Source organism: Astyanax mexicanus, chromosome 1 (assembly GCF_023375975.1).
Source record: "Astyanax mexicanus isolate ESR-SI-001 chromosome 1, AstMex3_surface, whole genome shotgun sequence".
Classification (NCBI taxonomy): domain Eukaryota; kingdom Metazoa; phylum Chordata; class Actinopteri; order Characiformes; family Acestrorhamphidae; genus Astyanax; species Astyanax mexicanus.
This window is the reverse complement of record NC_064408.1, coordinates 32,510,506-32,531,314: the sequence shown is the minus strand read 5'-3', so window position 1 is coordinate 32,531,314 and position 20,809 is coordinate 32,510,506. Positions and strand designations below refer to the sequence as shown.

Below are 20,809 nucleotides of genomic sequence, written 5' to 3'. Positions count from 1 at the left end.
ATTATTTTGTAAATATCATCAAAATTAAATCTATTAACCTAGCAGTCTGATATTCTTAAATGTTGTACAAACACACAAAAGACACAAGACCAGACGATCACATAAACATACAATAACTGTAACACCATAGGGGAATGCAGTGATGAATTTTAGGGAATGAATGGAACATTTGAGTGTTATATGACGAAACAGAGCGGGTCGACGAGGGAAAGCTGGGACACACATGGAACATTAAAAGCAGCCACAGGGAATTCTTTCAGATTCAGGCATTTTGAGATGGAGGTTAACATGAAAGTTAAATGACTAGATAAACAAAATAATTAATATATATGAGGAAAATAAAGGAAAAGGTATAGGAGGATCCATAATCATAATGATTCAGGTTTGGTTTTGCCTTTACAGTGAAGTTAAGTTAGTAATATTTTATCCTCATTATTGTGATCATTTTGTCCTTTTTGAGAGGTGGGTTTACAGGTAGGTAGGTAGGTAGGCAGTTAGGTAGGTAGGGTGGGTGGGTGTGTGATTGGTTGACTACTCCAGGACTTGGACTAGGAAAGCCCTTGACATCTAACTAGCTGCATATACAGCTCTGGAAAACAAAAAGAGACCACTTAAAAATATTGAGTTTCTTTGATTTTACCTGGATATATATAATCAAGAGGAAGATGGATGATCACAAGCCATCAAATCAAGCTGAACTGCTTGAATTTTTGCAGCAGGAGTGGCATAAAGTTATCCAAAAGCAGTGTGTGAGACTGGTGGAGGAGAACATGCCAAGATGCATGAAAACAGGAATTAAACATCAGTTATTCTTCCACCAAATATTGATTTCTGAACAGTTAAAACTTTATGAATATAAACTTGTTTTCTTTGCATTATTTGAGGTCTGAAAGCTCTGCATCTTTTTTGTTATTTCAGTCATTTCTCCTTTTCTGCACATACATGCTCTAAATGACAATATTTTATTTGGAATTTGGAAAAAATATTGTCTGCAGTTTATAGAATAAAACAACATTGTTCATTTTATTCTAACATAAACCTATAAATAGCAAAATCAGAGAAACTGATTCAGAAACTAAAGTTCTTAACTTTCTCCAGAGCTGTATATCGATCTAAACTAAAAAATAATAATTACTGTTTTTTAGACTAAACACTGAACAGGACAAAAGCACTACACAAGAAAAGTTACGCACATTAAAACTGACAGGAGCAGAAGAACGTTCTAGTTTACAGATACAGCGCTTTTGCAGCAAAACAGCAAAACATGGAAAGCTGTGGATGCCACAGGGGTGGTTTTGGAGCCCTCTAGCAGGCCAAGTGGAAAACCGCAGCCACTGGTTTGCTAGGCAGCTGTGTTAGCTAAGCGCAGGCAGCGATGAGGGAGGGCAGCAATGGTGCGAGGCTAGAGCTAAAGGTTAGCATAGCTCTAAAGGGGTTAGTACTCACACGCTGCTGTGCCTTGTAGGGTTTTGGCACAGGCTTAGAAACCGGTTTAGAAAGTGGTTTAGGTTCCGGATTCGGCAGTTCAGATACTGAGACGGATAAAGACTGCAGGTAAGAGATGTGACAAGAGTATGTTAGTGTGTACGAGTGTGAGTGTGCGAGACGTAACATGTTCCAGACACATAAAAATATGCTGACACTGAGACTCGTACTCCAAAAACTGAGGTGTTAGATTCATTCTTCTCTCTCTCTCTCTTGTGCTCTCTTTTACACACTCTCACACACACACATACATACACTCTCGCCCACTCCATTCATTAGGTTTAAAACATTTATATTCACAAGACAACATTCAGAGGAATGAAGAAACAGCACTGAACACGCAACAGGATGATTTTTCAACACGTGGGACACTCAAATGTGTTTCACGTTCTTCAGACTTGTGAGGACTGCAGTGTGACAGCGAGTGTTTACAGGAGGAAAATGATGTAAAGCCAATCTGTAGAGATATCAGCAGCTTTTAATACACAAGACAAAACACACATATTATACAGGTGCCCTACCTGTGATGTGTCCTGGTCACTGTGCACACCATTAACAGACACTGACTGGTTCAGTGTGGTCTGGTCCAAACTAGTCCTGAAAAGGAAAATGAAAGAAAATGAGAAAAATGTGAAGAGAGAGAGAGAGAGAGAGACATCCCATCTAACAGGTTTATCTAGTCTTTTTAGCGCACTCAAGTGTATAGTGTGTCCAATAGTATGTACACTACATACTATATGACATGTACAGAAAAATAGGCAATATACAAATAATAAATATTGTTATTTTTGCACTATAAGGCACACTTTAAATTCTTTTAATTTTCCCAAAAATCGTCATTGCGCTTTTTAATCCGAAGTGTCTTATGTATGAATTTTACCAGTCAGGTTGTAAGGAGCAGTAAAGCCACTCTGCTGAAGTACAGCATTATACAGGAGTTTCAGTTCAGTTCTCCAGCACCGAGGCTGGGAGTAGCATTAGCATTAGCTGCTTACCGCTATTTCCCCGTTCAGAGGTTAGACTTTGCCTGTAGACTGCTGCTAATCCCGGATAGCACTGCTGGAGCAGCATTAGCATTACTCGCTAACAGTGCTAAGCGCTAGCTCTTTAGCCATTTAGAGGTGAGTATTACAGCCAGTAGCCTGCGCATTTATCGTGTTAAAATAAGCTTTGTGGGTCGAAGTGCTAGCTAATATCGCCCTGGCTTACCAGAACACTCAGGGTTCCTCGGTGCAGCACTGTCAGACACTAGCGGTTAGCTGCTAATGGTAATGCTCTAGCCTTAGTGCTGGAGAAAATAGTAAATCTAAGCTTACTGTAAATAGATAGAAACACTTTACTCACCCAAATAAACAGTTTTCAGGAGAGAAATCAAATTTTTAATTAATCTAAGATTAATAGGCAGCACTTGTTTGACTAAAAGAAAGTCTTTTTTTTATTACACTTTTGTTTACTTAGCTTAGCTTTACTTAACTCAGTTAGCTACCCCCCACCACCACCCAGTGGTGAAACCTGTTGAGTTAGAAGTTCCTTATAGTGTCTCTTAAAATGCTCCTTATAATTTAGTGCACCTTATATATATAAGTATGAAAATAGACCAGAAAATAGACGTTAATTGATAGTGTGCCTTATAATACGGTGCGCTATGTAGTGTGAGAAATACAGTAGTGTTTATGCTTTCTTTCAGAGGCACTTTCACTCTTCTAGGTAATTCTTTATTATAAAACTGCATCCTGTCTGTTCGACCTGCATGTCTAACATGGATCAATCCTTCTTTTACCTGGCTGCTGACTCATGTTCAGCCTCAGACTGTACCACCTCCTCTGCAGGGGGAGGTGTTGGTGGTCTCCGCGCTCTCTCTTCCTCTTCCTTTAGTCTCTGAATCTCGTGCTCTTCCAGCTAAAGAGTGTGCAAGAAAAGAAAAAATAAATAAATACAATATTACTGGATCTTCTACAATATTTATATTATTTAATACTGTATTTCTGCTGGTTATTTAAGAATTAATAATTGTACAAGACATTAAATCACTGTTGAACTAACCATAAAGAAAAATTATATTGGATTGTAGTATTGGATATCAAACATTCAAGCCCCTAAAACAGATTCATCATCCATAATTTTCACAATCGATCAGATAGTAAGTTTTTTAATCACTTTGTGATTGACAGTGTGGTTGGAATTTGTATGGTATATAGTCACTGCCATTACAACACCTTGTGTCTGCAACAGTTTTACATTTGAACACTTCATGAGCAATATACCAACAGAATGCGCTTAAAATGTGCTTTAAATAAAACCTTGCTACATGAACATGTATGAAAGGATAAGATCATGTTCTGATTATAATCAGAGATAAAGTTTCACTTCAGCAGCAACAGCAACAGTGCATAGCGTACCGTAGTTAGTTTCTCCAGTAGTACAAATCGGTCCTCCCAGCCCGCGGCAAGTTTCTCAAACGCTTCGTGTCGTTTGATCAGACTCTCCACCTCGTCCACATTCGAGCCCAGTTCTGCTGCCCGCACCAGAGGCTCCTGACCAGCCAACCACGACTCTGCTACTGATGCATCCCTGCCAAACTGAAGCACCTCCAGAACTAGAACACAAAGGAAAAAACAACAGTAATTATTTAATTCATAATTTAATTTCAAATTTTTTTCCCATTTTCTCCCCAGTTTACACGGCCAAAGACCCAACCCACTCATTAGGACTCCTCCTATCACTAGTGATGCTCCAACACTAAGAGGGTGAAGACTTGCACATGTCTCTGATACATCAGCTCACAGACGGCTTGTGCTGCGGACATCACCCTCTGGAGTGATGTGGGGGAAACAGCGCCATCTGCCCACCCAGAGAAAGCAAGGCCGATTGTGCTCTCTCAGGGCTCTGGCAGCTGATGGTAAGCTACATGAACAGGATTCGAACCGGTGATCGACCGATCATAGTGGCAGCGCTTTAGACCACTGCTGGACCACTATTTGTGTGCTTTTTCAATGGGTTCTACATCAATTCCAGTCAAATTAATATTGTTTAGTTGTTGTGGTTGCTATATAAAAAAAACATTTGCATATGAAAATGTTAATGTATGAAAATGAATATGAGAACGCAAATGTAAACACACAAGGAATGCACTAAATCAAATCTACACACCGATCTGTAGGTGATCCATTTTGTCCTGCCATTTCTGTTTAATTTCATCTCTCTTTGCTTTAAGCTGTTCCAGTTTCTCCCGAATCTAAAACAGAAGCAGACACCAGGAGTGTGAGACAATTTCACATGGTCAGAGAGCACACATTTGTGTATGGGCATGCTGACATGAATGTTCTTGTACCTCATCTGAAGCGTAGTGGTTGTTATTGAGAAGGGAGTTTCCCATGTCAGTGCAGGCGGTGAAGCTGCCAGCTCTGGTTTCAATCTCAGCTTTAATGTCCTGATGGTTCGCAATGACCAGCCCAGCTGACGACACATCTCTGTAACACACAAACAGCAATCGTTAGTGAGGAGGCATGAGTGCAGGTTTCTAAAGGACCTGTGAGAGGGTCTGTTTTTCTGTTTTACTTCATGTGTGTTAACAGGAAATGACTGGCGAATGTTGTTAACCACCACTAAACTTGGATTCTTATTAAGTTCTGACCTACTTATGTCTGTAAACACAAAATACACAGAGATGACTGTTGGCAGCCATGTTTACAACTTTTCCCCTTAGTATAACATAGTATCATGCAATGCAGTTCAGTGTAGATTTTGTGAAGCAAATATTCAAAGACACTAAAGACTGAGAGTTTATTCACTTTGAAAAGACTGCTAACAAACACTGGACTTAGATTTTCAGCAATGTTATTCACTTTAACAAACTACCTTAACTAAGAACAACGCCTGCGATTCATATGCCCAGACTGACATGCCGTGACACAGGGGCTCACGCTGCCCGTAGGCAGAGCTCTTTCTGTGTACAGGCATTTTGTTCAGCAGGACTTGCAAAATGTTGAGAAAGTGCATAGCTTTGCTTAACTGTGCACAGTGTACACCTGGCGTACCTCTGAGGGAAAGGAGCATTTTCAGATCATGACCTCTTACAGGGCTGCTGTGATTACCATCAGTTAGCTACATTTCTAACCTGCTGCTTTTTAATGTTCTGTTGTTTCAGTTCAGCCAGGCGTACACTGTGTGATTTTAACTCGATTTTTATCTGTGGCCAAATTTTATCTTTATCGTTTAGCTTTTAAACTGGCAGCCCAGGTAATTAATCTATATTTCCCTTTTAATATTACGACTTTACTCTTGTGACTTTTCATGGTAGGCTATCGTATTCATACAGTACTGCTATTTAATTTAATTTAGCCTATTTAATTAAATTTAATTTTTTTTTTTACATATTTCTGTGTAAATCATGTAATATGTTATATAACGTGGACAACTCCAGCTTATAGTCAGGTGTGGCCTGTACATGTACAATTTCTTTTTTAAATTTCTACTGTGGTTGCCCTCAATAGCCCAGAAATTACTCAATGTAGGCTCCACGTAGTTGCATAATTTTGTGTGTGTGTGTGTAGATGCTAATGTCTATTCAGACACACCTTGGGCTGTCGTGGGACTGTATCTGTAAATTAATTCCGTCCATCCACAGCATCAAATCACGGACCATGTTGAAGAAGCGGAACTTTTCCACAGTGTCCAAAAGGAGCAGCCTCCTAGACTGAGTGGCAGCCAGCAGGCCCTCCCAGGCCTCGGTAACGGCACGCTCATGCCGGTGGATGTCCTCAGCTTTCTCTCCAGCATATGCTTTCTGTAGACGAGCTGCATCGTCCTGCACTTGCGTCACCTGAGAGGCAAAACAGTTCAGTTTTTTAGGTATAGATAGAAGAGAAGAGCAGGTAATGGAAATGTATAGATCCTGAACTGGAATAGTCTGCAATATGCAACAATGTTATATGAAAGCATTGTGATGCATAACTACCAGATTGTGTATGTGCACTATACTTGCAAACGCGTGGTCATCCCTTCTAATTAATATATATAGCACACGCGCACACACACTGCTTGTTTAGTGTTGCCTATAGAAAATAACTCTCCGAAGCAAAGCAGATAAACACAAATCTAGGAACTACTCTAAAAAAAAAAAAAGGCCAATAATGTGTCCCAATTTTTTTCTCCATATGATGTAGTTACAAACTAAAGCAGCTACCATGGCAACTAAATTTTCACGATGCCTTTGTTCAGATTTGTAAATAACAGTGATACTGGCCTTGTCATTGTAAAATTAACTTCAAACATTAAATATGTTATGGGTGATTGACTACTAATTGATGTCTAAGTCTTAGACAAGACAGTGACAATTTATTCTCACATGCATGTGCACGTACACACACAAAAACATACACACACACACCTGTCCACTAAGTGCATGTACGTCATGCTCGTAGGCAGTGTGTTGGCGGTGGAGGTGCTGGACTGTGTTGAGGTCTCTGCCCAGCTCGGCTCCAGCCAGAGCTTCTTTCTTCTCCTTTACTCTCCCCAGGGCCTCACGGGCGTCTTGGTGGAAGCGGTGCAGCTCATAGGAGGCAGCCAGCATCTGCGTGCGCGTGTCCATCAGCTCCAGCAGGTCTGCCCACGCCTCGTTTAAGCCATCCTTCCATTCAGCCACACTGGCGTTCTCCGGGTGACCCGACTCAATCAGCTCATCTGCCTGAGCGTTCACTGCGTCCACTCGCTCCTGACCAATGGCGCTGGTGTCCCGAGCAAACTCCCGGAACTTATCGCGCAGCATCTTAATGAAATAAAGAGGAAAAAAAAAATTATTCATATTGATTTTCTATAGTGCGTAATGTTTTGTACGTTCAGTATTAATCCAATTTTTTTTCTCCAATTTAATTATTTCTAATTCCCATCCCCTAGCTGGAACTCCCACTATCCTGTTATGTTTGCAGTGAAGTTCTGTGAACCACATCAGCTTACACTGGCTAACAACATGCTGAGTGATTGGGAAGAGGGAGGGTCATTCTATACTTCCAGAGAAAGGTAGACAAATTATGCTCTTTGGGATTTCCCTTAGCCCTACCCCTCGGTTTTGCACAAAAAGAGGTAGAGTGTCTGGATTTTTCTTGGGATTGAGGGATAGGGTGACATAAAAAAGTATTATGCCTTAATTTCCAATTTCACCTAAAATGGTACAGAAGGATGCATTTTGGCATCTGAGGCTGCTGCACCATTTAAGGTGGAACAGGAGAATCTGAATAAGAAGGTAGAGTATAGCTAATTTAAGAGCTGCATATGAACTATAATTACAAGTGGGCAATAACAAATAATCACCAGTGGTAGACCTATTTATTAGAGGAGGATTTCAACCACTTTACAACCACATTTCAAATAAACACGCCTGGTCTTCAATCAACCAAAACAAGGCACATGACACCCCACTACTTACTGAGATCCTCTGACTACCGGCTGCCCCTCATATAAAATTTATAGCCCTTACGCTTTGCCAATCATTCACACAAAGCAATTCAGACTGTGGACTGTTCTCATACATAATCCACCCCAGGGCAAGAGCTTTCGTCGCTACCTTCAAGAACCTCCTAAAAACTGAGCTCTTCAAAAAGCACTCACTCTCCTAACACCTCTAACAAACTAACTACTTCCAACCTCATTTCCTGCTCCTCCTCCTTCATCTATCCAAATATTACCCGTTTGGCCTCCTTCAGGCCCTGCTAAATGTTTTACTTTATGTCCTTTACTTCTAATGTACCACAACATTTCTAATTTGCTTTGAAAAAATCTGTCCGCTAAATGCAATCTAATATAATGTAATTTAAGGTAATGTAATGGATAATATCACTGGATAATATCAGTACACTCTGACGTACAGTCACATGCTCGTAGTCCTGTCCAAGTTCATGCGAGCCGGCGACGACTTCCCTCTCTGCAATCCACTGTTCCAGATCATCCACCTCTCTCTTCAGCTGAGTCAGCCTCAGCCTCTCCTGCAGCCTGCCTCGCCTCTCCTCAGCCAGGTCCTTCAGCCCTGCGTACAGCTTATCCACCTGAGCCTGGCGCAGCGTGATCCGCTCACTGACACACAAACACAGACAGGAAAGCTCGGTGTTCACATATCTTGATCTTGTCGGCAAGACCGCCCATCATTGCACTGTGGGTTCGTAAGCGATAAAGCGCATCCCAGAATCAGCTCCTCACCTCTCAGGATGTTCACTGTTCACCATGAGTCTGCTGCTGTTGGCCAGCTGGTGGATGGTCTGGGCATAGTCCTCCAGTGCCTGCTCCAGGATCTGATGCTTCTTCACCATCACTAGAGCACTCTGCTCATCCTAGAATAGTTACAGTAATAAAACAATATTAACTCTGTCTTTTCATAAGCTAAGAAAAATGTATATAAACATCGACAGAAATCTTTACTTCCACCTAAATCAATTCTAATAAACGCTTTGCAAATATTAAAGCAGTCTGCTTGTCTTGCATTGAGATTTTTAAATACTTTACAAGAAGCAAAAGTAAAAAATACAACCCCAATTTCAAAGATGGGATGGGCGAACAAAAGTCTGGAAAATTAGGTGATAATAAAGAAAACAGCTGCAATTAGAGCAATCTGCAACTTACCAAGATAGCTGGGTATAAAAGAAGAGTTGATCCGATCATGTGATTAAAAAACGAGGCCGATCACGTTTTTTAAAGAAAAAAAGATCTTAATCGGGTGGAAAAGATCCAGATTACTCATTTGTCAAAAATGTAAATGTTACAGTGTTACTCAACGAGTTCACTATAGACTCTGCTACACGCACTGACAGTGACTTATCCGTCATATCACTCAAATTTGTGTTTTTTTTTTTTTGTTAGCCTTCATTTAAGGAAAGACGCGTATTTAAATGGAAAAGGGTTTTTAGCACATGTTATATGTTATGCTAAAAATTGGCGGTTTTAATACTGTTGTTTCAATAATAATTAAAAATGAGTATTAAACACCTAAGGAGACAACTTGGATGTGTTCTTCCTTTTTTTTTTTACTGCATTGCAAAAGTATCGGATCGGGACTTGGTATTGGCAGATACTCAAAATCAAGCAAAAATATGTGATTGGGACATCCCTAGAAGCAGAGGTTTACCCAGGTTTTATACCTAGATGTGAGTTTTTTTAATTAGTACCACTTACTTTTCCAGCCTTTTGTTGCACTGTTTCAACTTTGACTCTAGACTCTAGACTTTGAATTTAGACTCAGTTAGAACTTCTTTACCATTTCAATCTTTTAAATGAAACTTGTAAAACTTGTCACTTTCAACATCGTGATATGTGTTCTATGTTATAATGTGTATAAAACATGCATGCACACCTTGGCCTTCTCTTCAGACATCATGTGCAGCTCCTGCTCGCCCATCCAGGCCTCAGCCTCTGCTGCGTCTGTGTAGAACTGCTGTGCTCTGTTAGCCTCCGCTAAGCGGCTGTGCCTCTTGTCAGTCTCTGAGATGAACCGGGACCACTCCTCTCCGAGCTCGGACAGACGCCCGTCCAAATCCGCCCGCCGCTCACCGTCCATGCTGCGCCCGTGAGCCTGGATGTCATCGATGCGGGGCTGATGTCCCTGTATCTCCTTCTGCAGGGTCTGAGGATAGATAGCGGGAAGAGTGTTAAAATATGGGGGACAATATGGGAGCTGAGTATGGGACTGCCAGCAAGCAGCCTCCTGCCAATTAAAGTAAAAATATTAACGATATGATTGTGTGATTCTGGTTCATCTTTACAGACACAGGTGTTAGAAATATTCATCTTAGTTTGTTCTATGCAGACTCTCAGATCTGTACACTTGCTTTACCATTCCACAGTTAGTAAGTAGAAAGAATATATGAAGATCCTTCAGAGCTGGGGAAACTTGACATGGCTTAAAAACACATCATGTACATGAAATCTGAGTTTTAGAAAAAGTGTACATCAATCAGAAGTCTAGAAATCAGGGTTTAGGCATAACACAGATTAAAGAAATATCTACAATGATTTTTTGTGCATACTGTGTTTTTTTTTTTACACATTGTGTTTTTATAATTGTATTATAAATATGATTGATTGGTTGGTTGTGAACAAAAAAAATGAACTAGTATTTAAGTAAGAATATTATAGAATAATAGAATAATACTTAATTTCAGCTAAAGGATTTTTATGCCAAACATTCTGTGTATATTTCAGTTCAAATAAAGAGTAGTTATTTTAATTTTAATATCAACTTATCCAGCTCAAAAAATCTGTTCAGGTCAAAAAAGGAAAATATTTAGGTTTAAAACTTTCTATGAGAAACTGCTGTTGTTCATACAAAAACAAGGTAATCATTTTGTCTGTATAATGGGTTTCTTACCTGATTCTTTTTGATGAGAAGCTGTACACTAGGCAGATCTTTGCCATGATCTGTGGATGTAGCCAAAGGCATTCTCTCTTTCACCCACAACTGACAAAGAGAAGCAAAAGAACGGAGTTAGTTATTCTGCAAACTCAGTAAAAATAAACTGCATTTGAATGACTGGGGTAAATGCAAGAGAATATTTAACAAGAGAAGTACTAAGACAAGTGCAAACATCTATTAAAACACACAATAAAAAAACATTAAGGTGCAGTTTACCAGACAGGGCTAAGGCACAGTGTATTCAACTACACAGACTTTTGAATGTAGATTTTCCGTAAAAGGGAATACTTATTGTCTACGATTACAATCTGACAGGGATTATAAATATCTTACTATTTCGTCCTCCAGGTCCCGGTTGAACTGGTGTGCTTCTTTGGAGGCGAGCAGCTGCTGGCGTCTCTGGTTGAGCGGCTCCTGCAGTTGCGTGAAGCTGTCAGCCACTCTGCGCTGCTGACCATCCACCTCCATTACCCCAGCATCCTCCTGAGCCAGAGCAAGTGCCTGAGACTGCAGAGACTGCACCTCCTTCTCCCGCACCTCCATCTGATGCTCCAGCATCTAAAACACATAAGCAGAAGCAAAATCCATGTTACTTCTACCATTAATGATCACAGCACAGTATGTTTCCACTCAAATGGCCTACAGTGTTATATGAAATCTAAACCCCATTTGAAGATTAGAGAAAAAAAAAATTTAAACCTCATTTTTTTAGCAGTGTGCCTGTATCAGGCCAGCATACCTGATGTTTCTTGAGCAATATGTTGACACTGGTCAGGTCCTTGCCAAAGTCATCGCTCTGCAGCAGGGAGGAGATGTTCTGGAGCCACGAGTCCAGCGCTGAGCAGCTCTGGGTGAACAGCTCGGCACGATTAGCATCAAACAGACACTGGGCTTTGGTCTGAGTGGTGTTCTCCAGCTCTTCCCACTGCTTCTGCAAACCTTGCAGAGTCTCGGACACAGTCTCCTCTAGCTCAGGCTTCTCAACCACCAGGGCCTGACCCTCCTGAGAGTGAGATAGTGAGTAAGAAACAGAAAGGGAGAAAAAGAGAGAGAGTAAGCAAGTCTATGTATTAACATGTCTTAGCTAATTGATTACATTGTATATATAGGGGCAATGAGCAATCAAACCCTCCCTTTAAAAGTGTCTTTTGTTGACAGCAAACTGGTCATCCCTTTTTAATTCTAACTCTATGGACAGTACTACTGTTTTTGTTACAGCAAAAAGGTATATCATTATTTTTTTTACACAATTGTGATGAGTGTTTATGTATACGTGTACCTTGTCGATTTTGTCCAGCCAGTCTTTATTGGAGGCCAGTTCAGCCATGAAAGCCTGGTGTTTCTGCCACTTGCTGTGCAGGTTTCTGGCCTCATCATATGACATGTCCTGAGCTGTCAACATCTTCTCATTAATCCACAGAGTCAGCTACCGAGAGAGAAAGAGAGAGAAAAAGGACATACAAGATGAGAATTGTTAGAATAAATAATGATTTATATTAATGATTTTTTTCTATGCACATATAATAGAGCTGCTGTATATTAAAGAAAAGCTATTAAAAGACCACCCTCTCTCATATTGATGGTGTCCAGTGTTTATACCTCTTGTCCATCTTGAAGGAAGTGCTGGAGCTCCCTGTTGTCCTTCAGTTTGGTCAGAAGATCATTAGCTGCCTGTTTGTTCTTCTGGTGTCTAGTGGGAAGAGAGAGCAATTATAGATATGTATCCAAACTGACATCAGCACCACCAGGTCTAAAGGGCAATGTTCTGGTAATGCTTGAAATCCATATAATTTATATTATGTTATATATGTTCTATTTATGTAATTGTCTTACTGCAGTTTTATATATTTTTTTCATAGAAAAGTTAAAACATTGTAAATTAAGAGCAAAAAAAAAAAAAAAAAGAGCTTAATGGTGTTTCTAGGTGGTTGCTAGGCAGTTACAATATTATGCAAAGTGATTGTATGGTGTCTCAGGTGGTTGCACAGGTTTTGCAAATGGTCACTGTAATACCCCATGTGGTTAGTTGGGTCTTAAGTCTTATTAGGGTATTAGTATCATCATTATGTTTGATTGAAAAAAAACATGCAGGGAAAAAAATTCTATCATGATGTTAAGACAAAAACAGGCGTTTGATTCCCTGAAAAATAAGAAAATCGAAGGAGAAGAATATAAAATATCCAGGCACATTTTGCTTTATCAACTTTGTCAAACCCTTAAAAGTTATACCTTTATATTTATGTCCACTTGAGGGACAGTGTTATAGAAATTTGACTTTAAATTACCTCTCCTGAATGGAGTCAGCCTTCTCCTGGATCTTGTCTGCGTTGGCGTTCCCATCAGATACGAGGCGTCGTCCAGACTCCACTACCCCGTTGATCTTTTCCTCACTGGCTTCCATGGTTGTGAGGAAGTCTTCATGCTTCTTTATGGCCTCCACAGCTCCCTGCAGACTGTTGGGCATCTCAGTGTGTGATAACACATACTCCTACAAAAGGAACAATCATGATAGTTAACACAAGTCACAGGATTAGGTTTAGATTTTGAGTCCAGGTGAAGAAAAATGAATAGTTTGTATAAGAGACCATGCTGGGGTTCTTTATTAAATCTTTTCTTTTGAGTTTTGTAGCATTTATTGACGCGTATGATTTGCTGGCTAATAAAAAAAAAAGGAAAAAAATTGGTTCCATCGTTCACATGATTGTTGAGCAATGTCAAAAGACCACCTAGTCAAAAGACCACATTCCATGACCTCTCACTCATATCTGTTCATTTCTGTGTCTGACCTGGCTGTTGAGGAAGCCCTCTGCCTGCTTGGCGTCCCGGAGGAATGTCTGGAAGTCAAAGGCCTGAGCCAACAAGCAGTGCCTGCTCTCCCACATCCTGCGCAGCTCGTGCCATCCTGTGTCCAGAGCCTGTAGCCGCTGTGCTAGGAACATGTACTGAGCATCGGTCTGGCCTTGGGTCACCTGCGCAGACACACATGAATGAGACACAGTTAAAGTAAATACTGCAAACGGGCATGGTCTTGTACAAAACCTTTGTGTGATCTTTAGTCAAGTTTTAGTTTGTATGTAACCTGTATGTATGAATGCATGTATTTAGCTTACCTCGGCTCCAGTGGCCCTCATCTTCTCGTAGTCCTCCCGGTAATTGTCCACCTCGTTCTTGATGGCCTCGTGCTGGGCCAGAAGCCGCTCAGCCTCAGCCAGTGAGGTGGGCGTGTCCTCGGAGGCCACGGCAGTCTGGGTGCGGGACAACCAGGCCTGGAAGTCGTCCAGATCCCTCAGGAAGCCTTGTAATTTGGAGGCTTCGCCAAGGGACTCTTCGCGGCGCTTCATGGTGGAGCGCAGCTCCTCCCATACCTCCTGAATCTCCTCTAGCCGCGCACGGATCTCTCCCGCCTGCTCGGGATGCTCTGAAGCCAGTTTCTCAGCCTCGGAGCGCAGCCCCCCTAGTTTACCCTGTAGGAAAAGAGAGTGGATGTTAATACATTACTTTTTTATTTTTATATCACCATTATTTTCCATGTGCTTTAATTATGTTTGAGTACGCTTTTCACTCTACTAGTTTTCTCATTGTATGCATGCATGCATGTAAAACTCTTTGTGTACCCTTATAGCCTCCAGGTCCCTCTCTTTATGCTAGTGTAAACGTGTCTGTGTGTATGTGTGTGTCCCTTCTCCATGCTGGTGTGAACGTGTGTGTGTGTGTACCTGTATAGCCTCCAGGTCCCTCTCCATGCCGGTGAGTTTGCGCTGCAGGGCCATGACTCCAGCCAGGTCGTTGCCCAGGCTCTGGGTGGATTCAATGACTTTAGTTTTCTCCTTCATCCAGCTCTGGATCTCATTACACTCCAGGTGATAGTTCTGAATGTTCAGAGCAGACTCCAGAGCCTGCTTCCTCTCATCCGCCACACGCTTGAACTCACTCCACCTGTACAGAAAAAGTAGTTACAGGTTTTAATGACTCAATTTAGAATGTAGGATTATAATTTATACCCAACAACGACTGATCATGCTCTGATATTGCAGACACAACTACAGACCATGTACTAAACATACAGCACTTACTCTGCATTAGCGTGTGTATTTAAGTATACCTGTTGTTGAGTTGATCCTGAGTCTGGTTGATTTGCTCTTTGTTGCGGTTGTCTGATTTAAGCAGCTGCTCAGACACCTGATTAACATCAGTAATGCGAGAGCCCAGATTATTCATCTCAGGCTCCAGAGTCTCGAACCTGCAAAACAACACAAGAAAATTTAACAAACAATTTAACACATAACCCATTCAAAACCTGCAGCTTTAACAACCAAAACATTGGATGATAGACTTATTTCTTATTACTGCAACACTTTGAAAGCCTATAAATGTTTTAACAATGTGATTGTCTATGTGATCACATATTATTTTTTTGTATTGATTAAATGGACATTTTTTAGATTAGTCAGTTAATCTAATGACAGTATGCATTTTAAGTCACTATTCCCGACATACACTAACCTCAAACTAAATGAGTGGATTTATCAGTCAAGGATTGATGCTGCATTCCATTTACCTCAGATACCAGAGCTGGAAATTATGTTACGACGAGTGTACTGCATTCCATTATTTAGATATCAGCCATCATTGTAAGCTGTCATTGATAGTGATAGATAACGAGTTGATAATGCATTAAGCAGTATTTTGTGCATTTAAACAGCAAGAAAACATATCTATAGAAGTGTGAAAGTACTGCATGTATGACTGATTTAACAAGACACAAACAGTTAGAAGTGCTAATAAACTGTATAATACTTCTGTGGAACTAGGAAATTCAAACATCAAGTTCAACAGATGTTCATTCAACTATATTTTTCTTTCAATGGAAAATCTCCTTTTAAAATGATTTCCAAGACTAGGCTTAGTAAAACTTTGTAAAACTGGAACAGTAAAATGTAGTTAAGGTAATCAGTGGTAATTGTGATGTTAGTTTAAGCTATTCTCTCACTTATATGTGGCCATTAAAGTAAACAGAAACAAAGCAATCTGGGATGCTTATACTTCAAGAGCTTGTCTATAGCAGTTGTAGCGCAGATGGCTCTAAGGAAAAATCCATGCTTGTATCCCAAACCACATTCTTTTATACTTTATTTACTACATTTGCACTTAATGCATTTCTATTGTGATGCACTATTTGTAACACACTATTTATTATTGTACTGTGCAGTTTGGGACACAGTCGTCCCAGCTCTAGTCGTCCCAGCTCTAGTGTACTAAATGTCTTTGTACTATGAGAAGCATTAATAAAGAAAAGGTTTTATTGATCCATCCCTTTTTTCTTTCCTCACCTTTGTTGGACCACCTCCAGGTCTTCCAGTTTGGAGGGGATTTCCATGTTGTGCAGCCACTGCTCCTTCTCACCAATCCACAGCTGGCAGGCTCCTGCCTCACTAAACATGCGGTAGAGCGCGAGTGCTCCCTCCAAGGCCTGCCGCCGTGCTGATGATAAAGTCTCCAGCTCTTCATAGCGCTGCTCAATCGCAGGCAGGCGCCCCTCCACCTGAGACAGAGAAAGAGTGATAAATAAATACACACACGAAGAACATGATGACTTACTGTATTAATGGCATATTTACAACATAATTTGATGACAAGACTTGACACATAACTTTTTTTTATTACACATGGTTTGATCTGTGTAAAGAATACACTTTTGAGCATGACCCCATGTAAGTTACATAACAACGACCGACAGGATCAATGATCAGTAAACATGCTCCTCAGTGTGTGTGTATGTGTGTGTTTACCTCTGGTGACTGGGCATAAGCAGCGGGCAGTGTTTCAGCCTGCTCGTGCAGCGAGTCTATGAGTGAACGATGGCTCTGGATCTCCTCCTCCACCTCCCTCTGTTTCCGTGCCAAAGTCTGCGTGGAGAATTCATCATGGCCAACCTCCTGACTTGATACCTGCCAGAACACACAGATACTCCACAGTTACCAAAACATGTGCCAGCTACCTCACTCCTGCACCTTAGACATGGTAAATATTCATATATATTACCGAAAGTGATATTACAGTTTCATCATTATAGTTGTTACAGAATCAGACAAACCAATTTCTCCTTTTTGCTACTTTTGCTTCTTTGACACTATTACAAACACTGATGATGTAACATTTATTATTGCTTCCATGTTGCTCAAACTTGTATCACTCCAGATTATAAATAAGATTTATGTAAGCATTTATTTTTGTATTTTAACAGTGTAGTTTAGCTTGTGACCCTTAATCAATAGATACAGAACAGCATATTTATTTCTTATGGTAGCAGCAATAGCAGTGTTGAGCATTTATAGCAGGTTACCTGTCTAAGTGTCTCCAGGATCCAGGCCTCCATGTCATTAGCATCAGTCTGAAACTGGTGCAGAGCCACGGACTCCTTCAGAAGCTGCTCACGCAACTTGGATGCCTAGAAGGAGAGAGTTTATAAGAATTTAAATGACAAAGAAAAAATATAAACTTTTCACAAAAACTGACCTTTTCTTTATTCATTCATTTAAATGACTGTTGAAAAGAATATATATAAAAAGAGGTCTAAACAGCATTACTATTTAAACAGCTCTTTCAGTAACAGAGGAACTCACCTCATGAATTACATTAAATACTCAGTAATTAGACACCATTCCTATTTACTTAGTATGAACCACAAAAATTACTAAAACATGTGTTTAAAAAAAACTAGCACACAGCCTTGCAGTTTGTCTACAAAAATAATAGTAGAATGTAGAAATGCACGAAATTGCAAAGTGATACTTGCTGACATATTTATTGTATGCTGGAAAAGAAATACATGATACTGCCTGGTCTTCTACAACTGGCCTGACACTGGCCACCCTACTTTAAAATACACTGATTTAAGCATTTATTAGTTTCAAAAGATCTATTGTTTTATTTAACCTGTTCAGTCTATGTAGAAACTAGTTAGCTAAATAAAACCAAACCAAAAAATGTGAAAACTAATTTCTCAGAAAACACCTTTAATTTTTATTGTTTGCATACAGTTGGTTGAAAGCCAAAATCCAAGGCATAATGCTAATAATGTTAAATGTTACGTTTTTTTTCGACGTTATCTAGGTGTCTAGTCTCTCTGTAAGTGTGTGAATAATATGTATATCGACATCGGCAGATATATACATGTGTATCAGATATTGGCAATGGCTCAGAATTACCACATCAGTGCATCCCTTTGATTGATTGATTGATTGATTGAATTTTTTCAATAATTTAAAAGTACATACACTACAAACAACAGACAAACGGTTTTGATGTCTCATCAGCTGCACACATGCTTTAGATTGACTGAATGGGAACCTACATTTCCTACACTTCCTAAAAACACATGTGGTAAGCCTCCCTAGAATAGTGGCATTGTTTTGTATTGGGGTGCATATAATCATTATAATCAGCTGTTCATCATACTGTTAGCCCTATAAATTTTTCAAAATAATCATAATCAAAGTCAACTGAACTGTGCAGCTAAACCCATTAATCAAACAGCGTAACTGACAGTCAATTCATTCCTCAATCCACATGTTGCCCTGCCACTTCCTCCATTCCTCACCTCCTCCAAATGACTCCACTGTGCTCTGATGTCTTTGATCCTCTCGGTCACCTCCGGTGCTCCGAAGTGTCCCTCCTGCACCAGCTGCTCTCCCGAGGCGATGCTGTTGCTCAGCGGGCCGTAGCGAGCAGCCATCTCGTCTCTGAAGGCCTCGTGTTTGGACAGCAGGTGGAGGGCAGAGGAAAGGTCGCGGCCAGAGTCTCCACTGGACAGGATCTGCTCCTGCTCTCGAATCCACGCCGCCTCCTCGCCCAGCTCCCACAGGAACTGCCACAGCCGACGAGAGTCCTCCAGTTTCACCCGTCGCTCACCCGCCAAGTGCCCCAGCTCATCGTAAGTCTTACCCAGCAGCGACACCTTCTCCTCCACCAGAGCTGGTTCACACGGCTTATAGGCTAGAGCATCGGAGAGAGGGAGAGAGGAAAGGAATATGAGAGTCAGTCATAACTTTTTTTTTAACTAATAATGCATAAGTGTTTTTTCATATTTACAGCAAAGAAACCTGTGTATTGTACACACAGTACACATTTGGTGACTAAATATTTTTTCTACGTTTTTTTAAGAAGAATTTTCATTTAGCAGAGTTTCTACACAGCCTGTCTGAAACTATAATAACTTTTTTATATTCACGTCAGACTCAAAATGCTTCTTTAACTAGTCCATACATAATAATGAGCAAAATATCAGCTTTGAAATCATTGTTTTTTGTGATGTTACAAAAATCCAACACAATTAAATATATTCTTTCAACAGATGTCTACTGTACAGCCCTGCTCATTCATGCTAACGTTCTAAAGAGTGTTTAAGATAATGTTTCTAAATTCAAACACATGGCAGCCATTTAAATATATAGTCTTCTAATGAATGCTGAATACAGACAGTTTTTGCTGATATATGTGCAAATGTACTGCTAATGGAATAGGACACTCTGGAGCATATAAAAATGAACCTATTGGCACCATTCTTAACGCCAGACGTAGACCATTTAAAGCTCCCCAGCAGTGGAGCTGATGGAGCAGAGGAACTGTGGAATGACCCATTTAATACTTTAGCATGAGTTAGTGATGAGGTGGTGTGGTGATTATCCAATATCCTGATCTTACTAAAGCTCTATCCGGATGGGATTAATTTCTATGGGGGACGTCTGTGAAAATATTTCACACTTCTACTCAGTGATAAAACTCTTGCAGCTGGACTGCAATTGAAAAAATTCAGGAGGATCAGTGAGTTTTTAGGGTTTCTCGGTCACATGACATCGCTTTCAGTAGCTCCTCCATTTCCACTCGCTGTTGTGTTTACGTGGATCTCCAGATAAGGCTTTGGGCTCTTTTTGTTGAATTCAATAAAATCCTCATAGCAAGTTAAGCGAGTAGAAAAAAAAACTTCCCTGGACAACAGACGCAGTAACTCCAACAAAGGAAGTTGTGGTGTGAATGTGTAATACTTACGCATTTCGTCTGTAGTGAAGCGTTTGGCTGCTGCCTGTACTCCTCGTACTCTCTCTGCCTGAGCTGATATATCTGCCTCCACCAGAGTGTGTTTCTGCAGTAAGTCCTCCACATCATGAAGGTGTTTACCGCTGTCCTGAGACTGTAGACGACCCTATATATGCATAAAACAAAATCAGGAAGAGGACATGAGGTTAACAGTAATGATTAAACAGCTAAAACAACAACCTAGACTAGTTTTATATTCAAATATAACTAATAATTACAATAAAATTAATGAAATTATCACTGATATTATCACTGAAATGATCACTAATGTTAAAACTTGTATTACTTTAATGGGATGTTAATGTATTGTTTTAATTTGATTTGTGAACGTTGAACACATTGAAAGGTACTATTTATCATAAAAATGTGTTCATCTGAAGGTGGCAGTTCAAGTGGAACTTTAAAAACAAGTTTGGATATAAGTGGAGGCCAAGCTAGACTGTCACAAACCTTCATGTCACCCATCCAGTCCATGATGTATCTCATCTCTTCCAGAAGCCTCTGCAGGTCTCTGTGTGTGGTCAGTCTCTCTCTGCGGGCGGTGAGCAGCTCCTTCAGGTACTCCCACAGGCGCAGGACGTTATCCTTCCGTGCCAGGATTCGTCTCACCTCGTGATATGCCTCAGCCTCCAGCTCACGGGCCACCGACTCCACAGCAGCCACGCGCTCTCCATACGCACCAATGTCCGTTTCAATAGCCTCATGTTTACGAGTGGCTGCCTCTACTGCACCCAGATCAAAGCCAAAGTTGTCCTGCAGGGGGCAAAGTAGAGGGTCAAGGGTGGCTGATAAACACATAATTTCGACATCTTCTAAACAGCTGCAGAAACT

At 40.5% G+C, this 20,809-nt stretch overlaps 1 protein-coding gene across 4 annotated transcripts in view; it reads right to left on the bottom strand.

Moving 5' to 3' along the window:
• LOC103032213 (spectrin beta chain, non-erythrocytic 1) overlaps positions 1 to 20,809 on the bottom strand; it is a 171,780-nt gene that overhangs the window by 4,961 nt on the left and 146,010 nt on the right. For 3 of the 4 annotated variants that reach the window (XM_049476451.1, XM_007261017.4, XM_049476452.1), the window contains 27 exons: positions 20,429 to 20,731; positions 19,931 to 20,084; positions 18,483 to 18,877; positions 17,226 to 17,330; positions 16,672 to 16,830; positions 16,213 to 16,424; positions 14,985 to 15,122; positions 14,599 to 14,818; positions 13,993 to 14,346; positions 13,669 to 13,851; positions 13,168 to 13,370; positions 12,482 to 12,572; positions 12,162 to 12,308; positions 11,622 to 11,885; positions 11,216 to 11,440; positions 10,838 to 10,927; positions 9,824 to 10,093; positions 8,677 to 8,807; positions 8,349 to 8,553; positions 6,875 to 7,252; positions 6,063 to 6,307; positions 4,817 to 4,955; positions 4,636 to 4,720; positions 3,885 to 4,081; positions 3,266 to 3,384; positions 2,007 to 2,082; positions 1,447 to 1,548 (listed from right to left, as the gene is read on the bottom strand). In XM_049476451.1, the coding sequence (XP_049332408.1) occupies positions 1,447 to 1,548; positions 2,007 to 2,082; positions 3,266 to 3,384; positions 3,885 to 4,081; positions 4,636 to 4,720; positions 4,817 to 4,955; positions 6,063 to 6,307; positions 6,875 to 7,252; positions 8,349 to 8,553; positions 8,677 to 8,807; positions 9,824 to 10,093; positions 10,838 to 10,927; positions 11,216 to 11,440; positions 11,622 to 11,885; positions 12,162 to 12,308; positions 12,482 to 12,572; positions 13,168 to 13,370; positions 13,669 to 13,851; positions 13,993 to 14,346; positions 14,599 to 14,818; positions 14,985 to 15,122; positions 16,213 to 16,424; positions 16,672 to 16,830; positions 17,226 to 17,330; positions 18,483 to 18,877; positions 19,931 to 20,084; positions 20,429 to 20,731 (5,190 nt within the window). The remainder of the gene's footprint in view (positions 1 to 1,446; positions 1,549 to 2,006; positions 2,083 to 3,265; positions 3,385 to 3,884; positions 4,082 to 4,635; positions 4,721 to 4,816; positions 4,956 to 6,062; positions 6,308 to 6,874; positions 7,253 to 8,348; positions 8,554 to 8,676; positions 8,808 to 9,823; positions 10,094 to 10,837; positions 10,928 to 11,215; positions 11,441 to 11,621; positions 11,886 to 12,161; positions 12,309 to 12,481; positions 12,573 to 13,167; positions 13,371 to 13,668; positions 13,852 to 13,992; positions 14,347 to 14,598; positions 14,819 to 14,984; positions 15,123 to 16,212; positions 16,425 to 16,671; positions 16,831 to 17,225; positions 17,331 to 18,482; positions 18,878 to 19,930; positions 20,085 to 20,428; positions 20,732 to 20,809) is intronic. The other variant, XM_007261020.4, reaches the window with a different exon arrangement.